Genomic DNA, 20,323 nt, shown 5'->3' with positions numbered 1-20,323 from the left:
GGAGATGATCTATGAAAGCTCACACACCCCATTAAAAAACCATATCTGGGAAGGCAGCCAGACGGTTCCTCTGGTCAGGCATGTTGGGAGGGCGTCGGGCAGGGACCGACCTTCTGCAGATAGGAGCTTAGTGTAAGGAGGTAACCATCGACCCTCCGGCGGCTTTCCCTTGCAAGCATTTGTCCCTCCTTTGACTGTTCTGAGTGTTGCTCTTCTGTTTGCGTTTCATCTTAGCCTCGCCCGTGCTAACAGGGATTTTGTCGTATCTGGCCGACATAAAAGGACTCCTTACCAAAGGTGCAGCAGGTCTGACTAAAGACCAGGGTAGTGGGGCACGTCGAGACGTGCCCAGCTGCCAGGACGTTTCTGCAGAGTGTGCAGTGTCCATCTCCAAAGGGCTTCAGCTGAGGTGTGGAGGGAACGATTTATCTGTCTGCCATAAGCTGATAATAAGACAAACTTGCAGGGGCAGAGCGCAGGTTTGCCAAATTTACACAAATTAAGAAACGTTCCATCGGTTCTTTAATTAGGCAAAAGTGTTGAGGATCTTGGCTGTGGACTTAAGCAGAAGGTAGAACCATTAGTAGGGCTGTTATTTTTAATTACCAGTTCGGCGCTGAAAAAGCTATATTCAAATGCCAGCTGAAATTCAGAAATAACATTGTGCCCCTCGAGGCTGGAGTTTAATTATGCTTGGGCTTAATTATGATAGATTACACCACCAAAATATCTGTTTATTGTATTTTCTCTGAAGTCATAGCTGCAGAAAGGGGTACCTTACTACTCATCCAGAACCAAGTTTGCAAAAACATTTCTCCAACAGCTTTAGGAATTTATAGACGCACCTCTAACATAACCCAAGTTATTTTGTTCTCTAATTTATCCTACCTTCTAAAGCCATGGTGGTAAAAGCTTTGGATGAGGTTTCATTAGACTTATTGTCTGTGAAGAAAAAAAAAAAAAAGAAAGATGAAAGCAGTTCCTAAAGGTAGTTAGGCTTTTGTTATAGAGGCTGAAAATTTAGTCTGGAGTTTGTGTCATACTGTGCATTAGTATGGCACCTTCACAGAACATAGCTGAGAATTAATTTAATTCTTTCATTTCTGTCACATCTAAATATATTAACATTCTTATACAGAGTGGATCTATCTTAGCATTAGCATAGCCTGCAGGCAAGAACGTAGACTGCTTTAATTGACGGCTCTCCAATTTGAATATATTTCTACAAAACTGCAAATTGGGTGAAATGAATCATTTTGGAGAAAAATGATCTTTTATCTCCCTTACCTCCAAAGCTATATTTCCAGAGGAGTAAGCTCTGGCTTTTGATGCAGTCTTTCTTTGTGGAAAAACACACCAATAAGCATATCCCCAGCCACAAGTGAACACAGCTGAGCTGCAAGTAGTCACCACGGTACGTGAGGTACCTGTGGAGGCTGCTAAGGGGCTAGCAGTTCAGTTGCATTATCTGTGCAGCAAGGAGCGTGCATAGTAAAAAAAAAAAAAAAAGAAAAAAAAAAAGGTGTAACTATGGATTTGCACCTGAAGAGGAGGCATGCACAAGAAGGTGCTAAAGATCAGTCTGCCCTTCTCGCCGGCCACCCTGCATCCTCAGAAAGGCCATAAACCTCTGCACAGCCACGTCTCCTGCTTTCACCAACTACTTAGGACAGTATTTCTCCATGCTTCCCTAATCACGTAGCTAACAGTACAGGTTATAGGCGAGTTTCTCCATGGTCCAAAATGGTTGAACTGTTTTAGGGGCCTTTTGCAGGTTTCACTGAAGATGTACAACATAGCCCTGACGCTGAGGGTTTGATTTTCCAGAGAGCTGCATTGCACATATGCAGACTTTCTGCCAGGAGCACTCAGTGAGAAACACATGATTATAATAGCTCACTGGTGCCATGTGGCTAAGCTAGTGTATTTTTGGGTATGGGAAGTGCAGCAAATTACTGCCTAAACATACAGCAAGAATCTTCTGTTTGTGCAGGAGTTTCTTAGCTCATTTAGAGGCTTAAGCAAAGACTTGAACTAAAAAAACCTGTCAGAAAGTTCAAGCTATGTGATGAACTTGTACAATAAAGCTTTCATACTCTTGGCGTTTCTTCAGTATTTTAAAGAACAGAGAATACGTCTGTCTGGTATTCTTAATGTTTTAACATTTCAGATGCATCCTATCTATGAAAAACCTACCGAAGGAAACAAATATTTCTTCTGATGAAATATTCCATGTTTCATTCCCGAGGAAGGAAAACAGACATGCACACGAGAATATCTTATGTGTCTGCTGGGTCCCTTGCAACACCAGTGTTGATCTCAGCTGATAGAAACCTTCACTGTCTTGCAAGTCTTCTTGTTCAACAGCAATTTCTTGGGGAAAAAAACAAACAAACAAAAAGAAAAGCCGCAAGACCCTCTCATTACACTCCAAACTATAAATCAGAACTGTGCAAAACATCGGTACTGAAAAGCAAGCTCGTACGGCTGCAGGTTTCTTTGCTGAGACGCTATCAAAGATTTGGCAAGAACAGCACGGTTACGCCAAGCCGTCGTTCCCACCACTGGCAATTGGAGGGGGCTATGGTCACGGCTGTTGGCCAGCAGTTCCCTTTGGGGAGGCCTGAAGCTCCCCTTCGCCCAGACGGATGCCTACAGGCTCCCCGTGGCAGGAGCGGATGAGCAACCACCGCTTTTTTGGGAACCGCTTCTACAGCTGCGCCATTGACCTACTGACGGGTGGCATTACCTCCGGGCTGCTCCGTCAGGCTCGCTCTGTCCACGTACCACACGAGGCTTGGCTTGGGAAACACCTTCCTCACCACGCAGCTCACGTTAGGCTATGGAGCAGTAAAAGCCAGTCGTTAGCCTCTCTCATTCCTCACCCGGCTGCTGGCTTCCAAAATCCCTCATGGACAGAGCTTATTTACTCACCATCCCCCCCGGGAGGGAAACACTCGCTTCCTCTTTATTGTGTTTCTCCCCGCCCCCCCCCCCCCCCCATTTTTCTGGTTGCAGGCACCGTTGAATGAGAGCCCAGGGACACCCCCGTCACCCTGCGCCAGGTTGGGGGTGATGGGGCTCCAACGTCCTCCAGTCCTGTGCTGTGGCTGGGGAGATACAGGGTGAACCTCCATCCTCCCACCTGCAGCCCAGTGCCTCAGTGACAAACACCCACATGGAGAAACACTGGAATCTGTAATGAGCATGGTGTGCGGGGGCAGAATGAGACACCTTCTGAATGCCGTGTAAATACTTCCTTCGTTAGGCAGATACAGAGAAAAATCCCATGAAGACGACTGCCTAGCACAATGATACGTTGCTTATACAAAATTAAGATATCTTTGTAGAGGGCATGATAGGTAAGAGGTTTCTAGAAGTCCATGGAATTCCGTGCTTTAGATGCAGTAGACCTGGCTTTATGCCAGCTGCTCTACAAATCTGTGTTTGTGCTCAATTTAATTTCTTGTCAAGCAATAGATGGGAAGGACCTCAAAATCAAGGCTGGATGAAGGGTTGGGCACTAGCGGGGTGGGAGGTCTCATCCCCATGCTGCCTGGATATTCCCAATTACACTTACTTAGCAGCTTATGGCACTAAGAAAAATTGCCTGGTCTGTTTAAACAAAGGGGAAAAAAAAAGAAAAGAAAAGAAAAAAGCATGTGCTACTCATGCAGCACAAAGCCCTCTTGCTCCCACTTTCGAAGAAAGTGGTTCACACATTTAGTTCAAAGCAAGCTTGATGCATTGCAGCCAGCAGAAGTCAATCATTCAGTATGAAGACTGAAACTACTCAGCTGAAACTCTTTCCTTGCCGTGGCAAATAACCTCTGAACTCGTAGTGTAATTGCTTTCCCCTCTTTTAACATTCCGTTATTTTTCAGGCACTTTTAGTTCATAGTATTTTTACAAATGCTTCCTATGAAAGAAACACAAATCTGACATCCAAAGTAGATTTAAGCCCTACAGGAAAGGGTGGAAAAGAGAAGGAAAGGAGTTGGTGTTTGTTTGGAGGTAAAGAATGGACAGAGGCTCTTGGAAGAGCTTCTGTTGCCTGGTCCCATGATAGCAGCACCCCTTGCTCTGCTCAACAGGACAGTGGCAGACAAAAGCCTGCAATGTCCAACACCACACCTGGAAATAGGTCACCAGGAAAATTATACCAGTTTTGCAGAACCAGCTGACTCATGGCTTGTCTGAAGCAGGTGGATATGGCTAATAAAAGGTTCTGCCTGCCCACAAACGCTGTTTCCAAGGAAAACTGTCTTAATTTGGGATGCTCGCCGATCAAAAGCTTCAACCTGGAAGGATGCAACAGGAAGCAAAGCGCCATAGCTAGTAGCCAGAGTGGCTTGCTAGTCAGTCATATGGGCCACGAATATGTTTTATGCCAAGTATGGCCAGTGCGGCACAGCAGACCTTTAGGTTTTGGCATTACAAAGCAAGTGCTAAAACAGAAGCCCCAAAACACTCGTGTAACTCCCCAGCTCTAAACCGGGGCCCTCAGACTTGGATCCAGTCGCTCCATTGGCATCCGATTGCTCCAGCTGAGTTCTGCCTGCAGCACGACCCATCGCGCCTGACACGATCATCACCTTTCTGTCCACACGCTGGGCCACGTGGGTGCCCACCACTGCTCCCACAGCACCCGCTCCTCCCTGGGCCCTCGGAGCAGCATCCTGGGGAGCGGGTGACCTTCTTCAGAGAGGGATTTTAAGCAGCGTGGAAAGGGCAGCCCGAGGCTGCCGGCTGGTAACCGGCAGATGGGGAGGGAAAGGGACCATCGCAGCCCCCTGCAACATCGTCAGCTCCTCACAGCCTCTCAGTCCTGTCCCGGAGCCTTCCCTAGGGCTAACACAAACCCAGATTTTGCCTACACCATGGAGAAGCACTTAGCTAGCTCCAGTTTGTACCCACTGAAGCAGCTCGCTGCTGTGGGGGTGGGAATCGGTCAGGAGAAAGGGCACGAACGGCTGACATCGACTCACTGACTTGCTCGTCGCCCTGTGAGCTCGGTCAGTTTGGAGGTCCTGGCTATGTCTGATTCAGCTTAGCTTGCCTGGCCCTGCAGGGGTGGCTCGGTTGCGGTCACGGGCATTACTCTTCGCTCCAAAACTGCTCACCTTCTGCGTGGTGCCAGCTGAGCCCTCCTGCAGCCTAACAGAGATCTCAGGGTAGGCTGGAAAGCAAACAGAAATGTATTCGTGAAATGGATACCGAAGGTGGTCACGGTAACAGCTTCTAATAAGGCTTAACAGCCTTGTTTCGTAAAAAGAGTGGAAATTAAATCCTACATCCACCCACACACCTAGCTAGATAAAAGCTTGCACAGCTCCAGTTTGAGGTCAAGGAAGTGGTTTACAACCATCTATCAGCAGCTACTACCACAAAATCCATGATGTATTTCACTGCCTATCTAAACCACTCTTGGGCGGCTTTGCTGGAGAAACGAGCTGAAACCATCACGCGGTCACGGCTCCGGCAGCAGAGCCACCCTTCCCAGGCCTGCTGAAATAAAACACTCCCCAGTCATCGGTTCCTCAGGGCGTTTGCCAATTAAAGTTATCTGCAAAGGCTTTCGCCATCCCCCCAAAAGCTGACTGATTTTGGGTACCAGCTACCCACACGCTGTCGCCCGGGCAGATGTGTGACAGTGTCACACCACAGACGTTTCCTGCCTTGCCAGAGCTCACCTTCGCATCGGAGCAGCAGGTCTCCGATGACCACATCCACAAGAAACGGAAACAAGTGTTCACTTCTGTTTTCACAGCATTTTGGTTCTAGGTGCGGCTGACTGTATAGGTAAAATATACCGAGTACCGTAAGCCTCTCTAAATTGGCATTTCTATATTAGCCATTGGGATCACTGGTTTGCAGTAATATTAACTGACTTGTTAAGTAAGGACTGTTGAAACTGTGCTAATATATAGGAAATCTCAAAAGCCTTGGATAAATCGTGCTTCTGGCCCTGTCTGAGCCTTAAAACTGGACTGGAAACAAGTGCAGCCCCTGGATTACTTAGAAGATCTGTAATTTTTTCTCCTTCCAACTTAAACTTTAATCTCTACCATTAAGATACTTTTCTCTTCTGAGCTTGTTAATTGATATAGGGTCATCTCAGTTCATTACATTCCCCTCTGAGGTGAACTGCTTAAGTTTCCCTGTTGTTTTATATAGCAAATCCACCAAAGACTCTCCCGCGTTCTTTTTTTAATTTCCATTTTTCTGCCTAGTGTTACTGATGGATTATGCTTGGGAGTGACCTATATTTAATTATCATGGCCTTATGAACTTTGTGTATTTTTTGGGTGGAATTTCCTTTTTTTTTTTTTTTTTTTTCTTCTTCTACTGGGGCTTGTTGGCTTTTTCTTTGTGGATTCTTCCTGTCAGAAGATGAATGTCTTAAGATTTCATCCTTGTTTCTGCCTTGACAAAACTGTAGAGATGGTAGTGGGGCTAGCAGAAGACAACTGTACTTTTTGAGATGTAAGAAAAAGTCTGGTAAACTGGATCTTCTAATCTCAGCTAAAAGTTGGCTGGGAGACTAACATCTACTCTAGTGCCTGCTCTTCCTTTTGTTTTTTTTGATGAGAATGGGTATACTTTTTCACATCTGTATTGGATGCTGTCCTCTGCTTTCTCAGAAAACATATTTGCTGGGTAACTGTTCTGGCAGGCAGCTCTCAAGCATAGCTCTCAATGATCTAATAGATCTTTTCCATTTAACATCTCAGCCCCTGTTAACAGTTTGACATTCATTTGTCTTGCTAGGATATTTACCAATGTTTTGGGTCTAGCAGAAATTCAATATTTAGTATAGTAGTTTCTGCTGCTGAGCTTTTACTCTTACAAAAAGGAGAAATCAATTTTTGGCAAAGTTAGATGTGAAAAGGCCATCCATTTTCTCAGAAACTTGTATCTAAAAGAACTCTGTTCTAGAAAAGAAATATTTTAAAGCATTTCAGTCCAAAAGTACCCTCTTAGAAAAAGCTTTCTTGATTGAATGTCTGTTTGTACTCAACCTATCAAGACTCTCAACTTCATTGAGGGACTCGTTCATGCCTTCCCCACCCTCCCCTGCCCAGCTCTCAGTCATACCTCAAAGCAACTGTGGGGAGGTGCCACTGCTGCCCCTCAGACTTGGGCTGTCGCGGCCGTGTTTAGCCCTGGAGTCTTTGTCAGAGGGAACCTGCTCAGGGACCTTTCCCCAGGCAGCAGTACCTTCCTCTCCTCCTCTTCCTCCTGCCCAGTACGGCACCGTGGTGCGCCAGCTGCCTGCCCTCCCTGCCCTTCTTTCATGCCACTCAGCCCGTGGGGTTCGATTGCGTGAGTGTTTGGGTGACGGGGGGATGCTGGCTTGCTGAGATGGGAAAATCTCCCCAAGTTTCGGCTGGCCTTGGTTTTCTAGCTACATCCTTTTTAATGGCCAGGACGACAGATATAATCAACATAACGTGCTGTTGACATTGTATGCGCTTACTGTCATGCTCTAGATCCTGCCCTGGCCGTTCGAGGCTGGGTCTACCAACTAGGACATAAATGTTCACTTCTTCATTCCCCGGTCAGCTTTGCACAAGGAACAAGAGAGGTGCTGTCATCTGAAGTGGCTGTCTGTCTGTTCCCAGATGTCAACTGGAGCTTGCTGGATTATTCTGGCCACTGTCTCTGCCTGTTCTTCGCCAGCTCCTGCCCTGCCAGCCCATGGGCTGGCGCAGGGGCGGCTCTGGACCGTCTGCTCTCGCTCTCCCCTCCCGTTGCAGCACAAGAGGGGTAAATGGAGAAAAGCTGGTATGAGGTAATCGTAAGCAGTGTGCTTTTAGCAAATGGTAAGAGAAAGGAGTGAGACAGCATGCGAAATAGTTATTTTACCAGCAAAATAGTTATTTTACCAGCAAAATACCAGACCTGAAGAGGCTAAGGGCACAAAAACGCACTACCTCCAAGACCTGGACTCCATTGGCCTGAGGTCTGAGAGACCTTCCTCGGCACCAACGCAAACCAGCTCTCAGGGAGCCCCTCCACCTAACCCTGCCCTCAGGACACCCGTGAGGGAGGCTGACGGGGCATAGCACCCCAGTCCAAAGCCAGCCAGCACTTACTGGGAGCATCACAGGCTGTTCAGCACCAAGGGCCACGGTTGCTTTCTCTCGTTTGCCTCTCTCCCCTGTTGTACAAATATGCTGATGTGGGTGCATGCACAGACAACTACATGTGACACGGTAATTCAGAGAATAAGCCAAATAAAGCAAGCTCTTAGGCTAACAGATACACAAACCAGGGTGAGAGCATCAGGAGGGATAGAGGGGAGGGAGAGTTCAAGCATGGTGGTATACTTGAACGATTATCCAGGTAACACTGTAGCTATTTGACAAATGTTGATTTTTAAAAGCAAGACCCATGTCTGAATCATGCAAACACAAGAGAAAATTTCAGATCATTAACTTCTATTTTTATTTCTCTTGTGTCAGTGACCAACAGGTCCCAGACACAGGTGTTGCTTTTTTTTTTTTTTTTTTTTTTTTTTTTTTTTAATTCTTGCTGCTCCCCGTTGAATCTTTCTTTGCATTCAGAGCATTAGCCTCGCACGGCCATGCAGTCCTTGAGCTGTGGGCTTCCTTGGGCAAGCAGCTACAGTCAAGGGACAGTTGACAGACCCACTGTTTAACACTCATTCAATTTAGGAGCATTGGAAATACGTTTTCCAGACCCACTGTTCTATAAGCAGAAAATACAGCCCAGTTTTCAGTGGGCAGCATTTTTCTGCTTCAGTTGTACCTCAGCAACTGTAGTTCCCAAGCCACTAGAAAGGGAACAGAGCAAGTAACTAAAGATGGGGAAGGCTTCCAGCATGAAATGCCAGCCCACACATTTGCGGTACATGGGCCCTGCCACTCCTGACCAGTTTGAGACCCCCAGGCAGGACCTCATTTTCAGAACCAGAGCCTTTGGCAGCAGCTGAACACCACATGCCTTCGAGGATGCAACACTACAACGATAGTTCCAAATCACTTTAGCTGCTTACTAAATTTTGGTCATGATTTCCCAGCTGCAGACAGCACGGTCATTTTATAACTGGGGCACAGAGATCTTCATGATCAAGGTGCATACCTGTAACCCGCAAAGTGCCCACATAAGCTTACACATTGGGGTGAGATAGTGGCAATGTGCACGCCAGTGGTGTCGATATATACGCAATGGATCTACTATTTTTGATGCCAGAAGTTGAAGGAATGCCCTCAAATTCTTCCTAAGAACTATGGGGTTATTTACTAACATTTTAACTTATTGCAGCTGAAAAAAATACAACGTAAATACATATGTATAAAAAACCCCTGGCGTATTTCGAACGCTGTTGCCTTCAGAACCAGACAGGAGTGTTACCTTTCCACGTGCAAGTAAGCAGGCAGTTGGCATGAGCCCCTTACCGAATACTCTCACGGTGGTGCTGCTCTTCTGGACTCTTTCCGGGTGGTACGCCACGTGGCAGGAAAATACCTTGCCATCATCTGTGATTTTGGTGGGGGAAATCTTTAGAGTGTAGTTCAAACCCAGGCGGACTCTTTGCCCGTCCAGCATGCTGCTGTTCCTGTACACTGCAGGACAGGAGGGCTCCTTGGTCACAAGTTCTTCTTTCCTGCCATTTTCCCCCTGTGAAAAGAGCAATCCACACAATGTGTGAAGACCACACACCTCCCCACCCCCCAAATATTTTTGTAGACCAGCTCTATTCCCGCTATGAAAAGCTTCCCTCACACCCTTAGCATTGTGTGGTAGTAAGTGGACGTTTGCAACATCTATTTTTTTCCAAACACATTCTCTCCCACAACCTCAGGACCAATAGCAGTCATCATCGTACCAATTAATATGGAGTAAATAGCTGTGTCTTGTGAGTCCTGATCTCTGTAGGCTGCAGAGAGGGCAACAGAGCTGCTTGCTCACTGCAGCAATCTTTAAGTTATGCTGAACATCCCATACCTATTAAACACGACTGAAATTCCAAGAAAATCCTTGCTCTTTTAGATCTTAAATAGTGAGAACCTGATAATAATATCTAAAAGTCACCCCCCCTTAATGCCTGTGTGCCCGCCACCCTTAGATACAGGTGCAGCCGGCACATCCTGGACATCTGTGCCTCCCTACGTATCTGCAGGCTATACTCTGAATGACGCATGGTGACCCACGTGTGTCATTGTGCTGACCTTTGCGGGTTTTTTGCCCTTCCTCTGCTACTTTGTAGAGTGAACTAGCGACACTAAAAAGTAGTAAGGACAAGGATGTTCCCTACAAAAACTTTAAGAATCTTCATATTAAGAATGTACTGCAAAAAGTGAGATCTAAATAGATAATGAGCTGGGTGAGATAATCACTTTTAAGAAAACCCTCAACAGTTAGAGCTCCTTGGTGACAATAGACAGAAATTAAGAGGCAAAACTCAAGGACACTGCTGGCTGATACTTATCTCTACATACTGAAATTGATGCTGAAAGGTTACATTAAAACATGCATACAAATATTTATCCAGAAAGTGAAATGCAGTACAAAAATATAACGAGCTTTATATCTCACAGCAAGTTGCTTAAAAATAGTTTTTATGTGGTTAGCTAGATAAGTGGGTTTGCATGTCTTTGGCGTGCATCTGTGACACAGAGGTTAACGAAAACAAAAACATTACAGTCAGCCCCCCCCCCCCTTTTTTTTTTCTATTTCAAAGCAGCCTGATATCTCACTACCTTATGCTGTAACCGTGTACTTTTCAGAGATACTAAAGCTTCACTACAGCAAAAATCCCTAAGAAATCCAACACAAGGAATATTTTAGTTCTGTTACGTTTGCAAAGCTTTTTGCCACTTTCCACGGACCTGCTCAACATGTACTCCTGAAAAATTAAAAGCAATTAAGATGGAATTTCCCCTCTTTGTTTCTTCCACAGCTATTGTTTGTGGTGTCCATGTTGCAAAACCATGTTTGTACTTTTTCCCTTTATTATCACAGTCCAACACGACCAATACTTTTTGTTTAGCAGATTCTGCAGGACACAGTAAAGTCCAACATTTCTATTTGAACCTGCAAAAATACCCTGTAGTTCCTACTGAAGCTTGTACCTGAGATGAAGAACACTTACCACTAGCCATTTCAAAGGATAATTGGACAAATTTTCTGAGGTCGTGTCCTCAACGCACGGAATTTCTAAAGTCTGGTTTAACCGCACTTCCTTCACGTAGTGCTGCTCCTCTTTTATCATTGCAACAACGATGACAAAAAAAAAGCCCAAGAAGGAAAATCAGAAACATGATGTTCATTCTGCTTTAAAAACCAATGCTGACTAGTCTTCTGTTCAAGGAACAGGCACTTTTTTGATTAGAAGGGAACTGTAATTTTCAACCATTACCGATAGACACTTTTGTTACGTGAAAGCCCTGCATCTGATTCTAGATGCAGTTTCATGACTCTAATTCACAGCTTTACCTGAATTTTTGGGCAATTCATACAAACCTTTGCTTAACTGCAGGATCAAGATGTCTCCTTTTGGAGCTGAGAATAATTTGAAGCTTCAATTTTTCCCTTGCAATTTTCTTCTGCGGCTATAAACCTTCACATCAATTTTGCACACCTGTATTTCCTTTTCTCTGACGATAACCACAGACCTTCTTTTCACTAAGCAAGGTGTTCAGCATGTCAAGCAGGTTAAGATTAACCCCGTTTTTCAGTGTAAATGCCCCTTTTGTTATTGTCTAACCTGCCCGCTACCAGAAGCAGAGAGCCTGTCACTCTTTCCTTTGTTATCAATTTAAAAAAGCATTTTGGCATCTCCTACCCTACCCATTCCCCCTCCAGGGCTCTAGTCCACCCGTGGAAGGGCAAAGCGATGCACCGAGCAGAGCACAGCCGTGGTCCGAACAGACCTGCCTCCCCTCTCCCCTGTAGGCAGGCACGAGCCCACGCTGGGGGGAAACTCTTGAACCTTGCTCCCCTGGCAGCTCTGGCTTGCGTGTTGAGCTAGGATAGTCGTATATTTTGCTCCTTTTTTTATCTTGAGGGGAGGGAGAATATCTGGCAGTCCCAGACTGTTATGTTATATAGCAGTGGGGACTTTCTGGTGACTGTAACTTCCTTTACGTCTGGCACCCAAGCACGGAGTGACAGTGCCAGCAGGCAGCCTGTGCCGCAGGGACGTGCCGAAAGGCAGCGCCCGGAGCGGTGCCCAGGAGACCCAGCAGCAGAAGCAGCTTGTCTCCGCTCTCCACCAGAGCAAAGCAGCCGAGGAGGCAGCGATCACGATGGGACGCAGAGAGCACAAGCCCTAAAGGGGCTGGATAGTGCAGAAAAGGTTAAAGAAAGGGCAAAGGAAGCAAATCTAGAGCTTCCCCGGGAAGAAAACCGCATAGGAGGCTTTGCTGGGACAAGCTGCCGTGCAAAAGCGCCATGCAGCGTACGAGAAGTACGAAGATGAGTAGTCGCCCCGGGAGCTCAGCCTGCGAACGGCCTCTGCCTGTTCTCACAGTCGTGTTCTCACAGCTGCTCTGTTTCCGTCCCCATCTTTGATTCTCATCTCCATTTACAGCCTGTTGGCCAACGTCCTCCATGTTTGTCAGTCCTACATAGGCCTGCCGCTCTGCAGGCTTTTTGCAGTACCTACAAGTTGACTCCATTTGGATTCACTTCGCTTTGATGGAGTTGGGAGCTGTACTTCATTAATGACTAGGATCCTTCTCCACCCCACTTGTAGGCTGGATTAAGGTCTTTTGCCTTCTTTTGAGTGGAGGTGGTTCATTGCAAAAGATCTGGTTACCTTAAAATACAAATCTGCAAGAGGGATGTTGCAAACAGAATTTTTTAGCCCTCTCTAGCAAGGAGTTATCAGTAGCACAGCTTGCTACATCACACAGTTGCTGCAAAAAGGCACAATGATGCTGATATGAACGAGAGCTGCCCACGTTTAACGTGTAGACATCGGTAACGACATTGAACATGCCAGTATCAACCAAGGGCACCGGCAAGAGAAAAGGAGCAATGCTTGATTAGCACTATTACTGTGTTAAGGAAGAGATAGGGAAAAAATCGCGTGAACAGAAGCATGGGAGCGTTTTACGCTGTTACCAGCACTGTTTGTACCTCACTGCTCTCCACCTGATCCAGCCCCTCTGCCCTATGAAGCACAGGAAAATTCCCAAAGGGGAGCCTACTGCAGCACACGCAGGTAAAGTGGCAGCTTCGTCCTTGACACAGTTATCCAGCATGTACTGTTTAAACACACCCATCCTCTGTGGACTGCGCAGAGATGCTGGCTCTAATTTTGCCTCTGTAAGTTCATCGGGGCAGGCGGGTGCTGCTGGGTTGCCCCTGAGGCGTGCCTCTGGGATAACACCACCAAAACGCTTGGAGCTTGGGGCCATCAGGGAGCGAGGCAGCGGCTTGGGTTAAATGCTGCTGCGCACGAGTCTCGCTCAGCACCTCCTCCTGCAGGACCAATGCGATCCAGCACGGGGACCAACATCCCTCCTGCCACCAGTCTGGCCTCACGATGCGGGCCAAAGAGGCGGTGGGAGCGCTGCTGCCCTCTGCTCCCCCTGCCATCCCCTGCGCTCACCACGCTCCTAACCCTTGAACACGTGCTGCATCTACAGCCCCCCAGGCACAGGCAGGGCGAGCATGTTGGCCTTGTAGCTCTGAACTGAAACCGTGCCAGGTTTGTTGCATTTACTTCAATCTTGGCTTGTTAACAGCAACCTGGGTCAGGAAGAGGTTTCTGGTGTCAGCAAATCCAGTCCCCTATGTGCACACCAACACGCTTGCCCAATGTCCCCGCCCAGCTCCGTCTTCACAGCAGTTTGGGCTTTTGCCCTCACTGCTGGCATTAAACAGCTGTTCCCAAAATTGCTGCACTAATGGTTGCCACTATTGTTTAATTTGTAGTCAAATCCATTCATGTCCATTTAAACCCATTTGTTCCTTTGCCAGGATAATTTAAATATCCTGCCTGGAGTCCCCCCTCTCCCCTGAGGTTACTTACCAAGAGCAGTCGTGCTGTTTTCCAGATACCTTTTGGCTGACAGAAGCAGCCAAGTCTCCATTCCTGTGATTGTCCTAAAGAATCCCACACTTCGCTCCAGTTTGTTTTTGACGGTGGGGACACACATCCCTCCACTGAGCTAACACTCAGCACACCCTGCAGATGCCAGCCCTCAGCCTCAACCAGACAAGGGTGTTTTCCTTTTCTCGTGCCCAGTGCTGCGTGCCACAGCAGCAGCACAGCGTGGTTTGGCGATCCAGCAGCCTCCGTCCCACCATATCCTGAGCCGCTCATCCAGTCTTCTCCACAGCATGTTTGTCCAAAACAAAAATGTGGAAACCATCCGTCTCACCACCTTTTTTGCCTTCCTATCTAACTTTGTGTTTCTCCAGACAAACAAGGTTTCCTAATCACGAGCTGGATAACAGCAGCTACAGAGTGCCTGGTAAATAGGAAACTGTGCAGGCGGCAGCATTCAGTGGCACCATTGCAAAGCCCAAACAAGTCACCGTCACCGACCAAGAAAAGTTCATCTATCCTGATATTCTCCCCACTCCCACTCCCCATTACAAGAAAGCAACATCTCGTTCGTAATCGCTTACCTTCTGCCTTGACAATAAGCTGAATTTTTGCAGCCTTTGTCCCATATGGGTAAGTGGCAAAACTGCACTCGTACTGCCCGCTAAGGGAGACGGTAACATTTTTCAGGTGCAGAGCCCACCGATTGCACTCAGACGTGGCATTTGGATCACGGAAACACAAAACCTCTGGAGCATCCCAGTCGCAGCACTTCCTCATGCTGAAGGACACTGAAAAGTTGTAAGAGGCCTCAGGAAAGGAGAAGTAGTGGGTGCCATAAACAGGGTGATAAACAGCTATTCTGGTAAGCTGGTTGTCATCGGTCTTGGACCACTGAGTCTGTATTATGTAGGTGGTGTGTGGTTTTGGGAAGGTGCACACCAGGGTCACGTCAGCACCTGGCAAAGCACGAACCACTTCTGTTTGTGTAATGACATCTTCAGGCTGGCCTTAAAAACAAACGGGACAGTTTTCAGTGTAAGTCACGTTTAAACAAAGCTTTCTACTAAGCCATCTTTGACATGATTTGGTGCCTTAGCCATAGACAACTATGAACACCCTACGACTGTAACAACAGGCTTTCTAGCGGGGAGCTTTTTACAGCAGATCTCCACCAGTACAAACCACGGAAAGAGAACTGGGAGAGCAGACACACGCTTGTCTGGAAGAGGGCGGGCAGCTCCCATCACGCTCACGGGAGTGAAATGGGAGCTCTGAGGGCCTCTGTGAAAATGGAAATCTTTCAAGGGATATAAATAAAGTGGAAGCTGGGCCTGGTTATTCCCCAGCTCTTTTTGCAAGAACAAATGAATTATCCTTGCTGGCTAATTCTGCCCTGCACTGTTCCCCCCTGCCCATTGCTATTGCCTTCGCTGCTTCAACAGAGAAAGCTGTTCTTTTACCTCCACGTTATTAAACAGATCCTGCATGGCCTAAATGAGTATCTGCTTCAGTGTCAGAGTGAGATGCCCTGGTATGTATCGTTTCTTCCTCAATTAATTTCATAAAGCATGTTGGCAGTCCTTAGTGTGCCATATAAAGGAGTAATGGGTCGGTGAAATGAAGGGGCTTTCAGCGGGAGCCTGTACCGCTTGGTTTTGCTGCTGCTGTAGTAAAATGGGTTTTTCTCCCTTTCTGCCTCCTATGAACAAGATGCTCACAGTCCCCAAACCCCTATATAGAGGGCACTGACAAACTCAAGGAGATGAAAAATTTATGGATGGTGGAGTCGTAGTGAGACAAGTAATCAATCACACCTACAGAGCCATACACAAAAAGGCCTTTTTTCAAAAGGGCATGCAGGAACCCAGAAAAAAAGAGTTTGTGCAGATGTTCTTAGGTAGGCACTTGTTGCCCCCCATCTCCATTGGATTTTATCCTCCCTGTGGATCAAAACATCACTGTAAATTTGTTTTGGGAACTTGCCCCGCAGTCCCACCAGCCATACCACTAGACTCCTCATGGCAGCAAGTGCACGCTGCTCACCTTCTTTACTTGAAAAAAGCCGGTACCAATTTCTTTGCTTTGACGTGTGCTCTGCCATGCGGTACAGGGCTCCGGGGTGCCCGAGCCGGCGGTTGCCCTGCCGGGGGCCAGGCAGCCTCGATGGTGTGCCGGTGTGCCCCACGCTCTGCCGGCTCAGCCGGGAGCCGGAGAGGGACCCTGCGCACCCACAGCTCTGGTTTGACAGGGAAGAAGACCGAGGGCAGAGTCCCACGTCCCCGCAGAGCTGGTTGAGATTTGGTACCAAACCACTGAAGGGTGACATGAACATGTGGAGACCAGGCACGTGGTGAACAAAGCTACTGAATGGTCGTGGCCCACAGTCTCTGTTTTTTATTGCTGTGCATGCTCTGTTCATCTTTTAATTGACTTCCAAGAGAGGGGATGACATAAGAGGGTAAATAAAAATATGCTTGAGTGACAAGTGCTGTGAGAAAAATTACTGGAAACTATTTTTGTCGGTCCAAGGAGCTTATGATAGCAAATGCTTACTGATTTCGCTGTAAGTTTTTCATCAGTAAATGTTACGTAAAAAGCTATTAGCAATCTTGCGATCAGACCAGCAGGCAAGGGACACCTAGCAAGTTATCTCTCATACTCATACTGATACATTAGGTCAAAGGACCATGTAAAGAATGCCTACCAAGACTTACTTGAATATTTTATATTAAGATGAAAAATTACATATGTAGAGACATAATTTGAATTTGTGTTGTTTGTTAGTGGCCTGCCACTTTAGGTTATTTTAACTGAAACCCTTTCATGCAAAAGTATTCTTATCTTTTAGTTAGCATCTCAACATAACTAGTCTCATTTTATGCCAACTTTGCTCTTCCAAATCAAATGCTCTCCATTAGCTCATACTTGTGCTCTATTTGAAATTTAATGGAGTAACTCCCAGACATTTAGATGTCTGATCTCCACAAAGGGCGTGGTGGTATGCACTTTCACCTTTGAGTGACTTCAGTGAGGATTTCATCCTCGGAGAAAAAAACAACAGTCCTATTTTTCCCTAAACAGTATTGCTTTCCTGCATGTGCGTGTCTTGATGCTTCTGGTTCTTTTTTTGCATTTTAGAACTTTTATTTTCTATGAATACACATGTGAAATATTTTCCTCTCTTTTACCATCCAGTTTGCCTCGGTGATGTAGAAAATAGGAACAGCCTATGCCAGATTTTGAGATGCATCTTACCATGCTGATCAAATACATGAACTTTTTCCTTTCTTAACTGGAAAAAGGCTTATCCCATAAAATTCTTCTTCCTAGCTGGTAATAAGTACTCCTGCATTCAGCATGGTCAGCCTGTTGGGGGGGTAGGGTGGGTGGAGGGGTTTGTGAGCATCAGGCTTTTTCCTGGTTTTACTCAGATTGTTTTTGGTTTAAACTCCCTCTGATGGGGATACAGTTCTCCTTACTCAACTTTTCTGAAAGTTTTACTCCCAATGACAAAGTTGTTTCTCAAGCCTTTAATGCAGCACGTAGGGCTGGGTGGGGAAGAGGAAGGGAAGAATCTATTTAAAGGGTTGCAGCTGTACAATTTATCCTTGCCTTTAAGTGTTTCAACTCTTCCTCTCTGCATACACAGGCGTGTGTGTGTGTGAGAGAGATATTTTATTTACTCTTCGAAAGCAGTTTTTCTTTTTGCCCGTTGGAGATGAGCACATGTTGCCCTAAATACAAGCGAGCTCCTCTCAGTGATTATTCTGGTGAAAACAGGTCAGGCGTTTTGAATAAACTAACCTGGTAGTCGGCTCAAGCCATTTACTCCTTACTAGCTGCACATTATAACTAGCTTATTAGAAAGCTGTCGGGAAATAGAAAATCGTTACCAGTAGCTACAGCTTGCCCTAGTGAGACACGCTAAGCCCAGCCTGCAGATGCCACCCTGCCCCTCGCCACCCTCCATCATAATCTGAGTCAAGGCGTCCCACCGACATGCTTACCTGCAACGCTGGGCACCGAGAGCAAACAAAAGAGGGAGAAGAGCCACCTTTTTTCCATCTTCACTGGATGAAGTTTTGGTAAATACGTCGCTCTCTTGGCCTGCTCTTGGCAGTGTCTCAGAAAAGGAAGTTGAAATGATCTGCCCTGTGCAGACAGGCAGATGTGCAACATAGTCACGCTCATCATTTTCGCGTGACTTCAAAGAAATGCTTCATTAAATGTGAAAGCCTCAGTTTCCTGCCAGAGCGATAACATTAGTACGTTTTGTGAAACCTTTATGTTGAAAAAGGTACCTATACTGTAAGCCCAAGTTGAAGACCATTTTCTTTTTTCCTTTGTCTTTTCAGACAAACTCAGAGTAAGCAGTTTACTGGTTTACACTCTCTCAAAACCTTGTCAGGTATCTAAGGTTGACTATATGATACATGATGTACAAAAAAGCTGACTTTTTTTTCCCCTGCTTCATTTCCTTCACGTTAGTCAAAAATAGCTCAAATGTACTATTTCTAGAGTCTCTACACTCACTCTCTTTTAAAAAACCCAGCAAAATAGCAAAACGAATCCCCCTAAATTAAAACAGAGTGAATTGAGTGTCTTCCAGATTCGCCTTTTCCCCCCCTCCTTGAGAATGAGACCACTAATTATTGTCTGCAGGATGAAGAATTACAGCACCACACGTGACAACATCCCCTGGTGTGGTTAACCCCCGCACCTCACTCCGTTCAGCTGGTAGCTTTGGCAATGGCAGCACCCTCAGGCAGAAGCGCGTGGTTCCTGCCAGTCCTGTGACCTGTCCTCATTGCAGGTCACCTGTAAATCCTTCCAAACTGTCTTTGAAGCACACTGTGTTTCCATAAACTTAGGCATACACCTGTTAACAAAGCATCTCATTGCAGGCAAGTCTTACCCAAACTGGACCGGCTGTTGGTGGCTTTTCAGAAACAGGTCTGAAGTTCTTGCTCATCACACTTGTTTCCCCAAAACCAAAAGAGCAGGGTAGGACACCTCATGTACACAACGTGGGTGTACCTTATCTGCTGGCTCTTCCCGATGTGGGATGGGTGTTTGGAAACGCAGCTGGGCAGGAGGTTGGTTGCCCCTAATAACTCCCTCCCTGGGGGCCCGAGGACAACCTACTCTTTGGACTTTGGGAGAGAGCTGATTACAGCCCATCCACCAGCACGGAGAAAGCGAGTGGCCTAGATGACACGGTCCCTTAAAGAGGCACCCCTCTCCACCAGGACTGCCCTCCCTCGGGTGGCTGGTCCATCCTTGGGTGATCCAGGTCCTGACACATCTTTTCTGAAACAATTTCTGTGGCCCCCCTCTCTGCTGCTCAGGCAAGGCCCACGGAAACTGCCAGCCACTACCTGCAATTTTCTTCCTAACTGTTTTCCATTTCCTTCCTGACTGTCTACTTTGCTCACCATGAAGGTCCCCATAGCTCCAGCATGCAAGGCACAGAGTTCAAGGTAAAAAAGAAAGACCTCCCTAGTCATTTCCCTATTTTATGCACTACCAGATGCAAACAACATCTATATCACTTCCTAATTTCTGCACATGCAAGCTGTTGGTAGCACATTTAAGCAGGCTAAGGTCTCCAGCTAGAACAGCTAATAGTGCTGCCCAGGCTGCGGTCAGGCCTCCAGACATGTCTTGGAGCATAAATGTTGCTGCGTGGTTCCTTTTTTTGTTTGCATTGCTCCTCTTCCTGAGGAAACACACTAAAAGGAGTCGTGGTAAATGCACTGGATGCCTGGGTTACTGCTAAGGGAGTTGTCTCTGGGGATGAAATCTCTGCTTGTCACTCAGAAGCCTGACAGAGGAAGATCTGTCTCGGAGGATCAAGAAGTCCTGAAGTTGAGGATGAACAGAATATTCAAGCCATTGTAATTGACAGTCACAGAAGGGAGTAAAAATATTAAAGATATATGCTTTCGTTTCCAGTTCAGAGCAGAGACCACAAAGAACCCAGAGATTATCTGCACAAACTAGAGTCCAAGCAAATTGGACTTCAATCTAGAATTTGGGCTCTCATTCATAAGTGTGGTTACCTTAGTTTCTCCTGCTGATCAGTTCATGTAAGCTTTGTACCATGAGAGAATGTATTTTGTGTAACGTGGGGAAAAAAGCAAGTCTCAAATGAGCCTTTTTATTGATCTGAAACATACATCACAATTTGACAAGACAGCCCAAGCACTGTGTGGTATATTCAATAGCCACAGAAATCCCTGAGCAGCTTGTTTGAGTTACTAGATCCCTGTGTCTTGCCCTTAGAAATTG

General features: G+C 46.4%; 1 protein-coding gene across 1 annotated transcript in view; it reads right to left on the bottom strand.

Moving 5' to 3' along the window:
* CD96 (CD96 molecule) overlaps positions 1-18,117 on the bottom strand; it is a 28,730-nt gene extending 10,613 nt beyond the window's left edge. Inside the window, exons 1-8 of the mRNA XM_049824320.1 lie at positions 18,040-18,117; positions 14,614-15,039; positions 11,123-11,232; positions 9,426-9,648; positions 5,124-5,179; positions 2,750-2,840; positions 2,197-2,373; positions 889-942 (exon numbers count right to left, since the gene is read on the bottom strand). Of these exons, the coding sequence (XP_049680277.1) occupies positions 889-942; positions 2,197-2,373; positions 2,750-2,840; positions 5,124-5,179; positions 9,426-9,648; positions 11,123-11,232; positions 14,614-15,039; positions 18,040-18,097 (1,195 nt within the window). The 5' untranslated portion in view covers positions 18,098-18,117. The remainder of the gene's footprint in view (positions 1-888; positions 943-2,196; positions 2,374-2,749; positions 2,841-5,123; positions 5,180-9,425; positions 9,649-11,122; positions 11,233-14,613; positions 15,040-18,039) is intronic.
* Positions 18,118-20,323: the final 2,206 nt, after the last annotated feature.

Source organism: Accipiter gentilis, chromosome 21 (genome assembly GCF_929443795.1).
Source record: "Accipiter gentilis chromosome 21, bAccGen1.1, whole genome shotgun sequence".
NCBI lineage: Eukaryota > Metazoa > Chordata > Aves > Accipitriformes > Accipitridae > Astur > Astur gentilis.
This window is presented reverse-complemented; position numbering and strand designations above follow the sequence as displayed.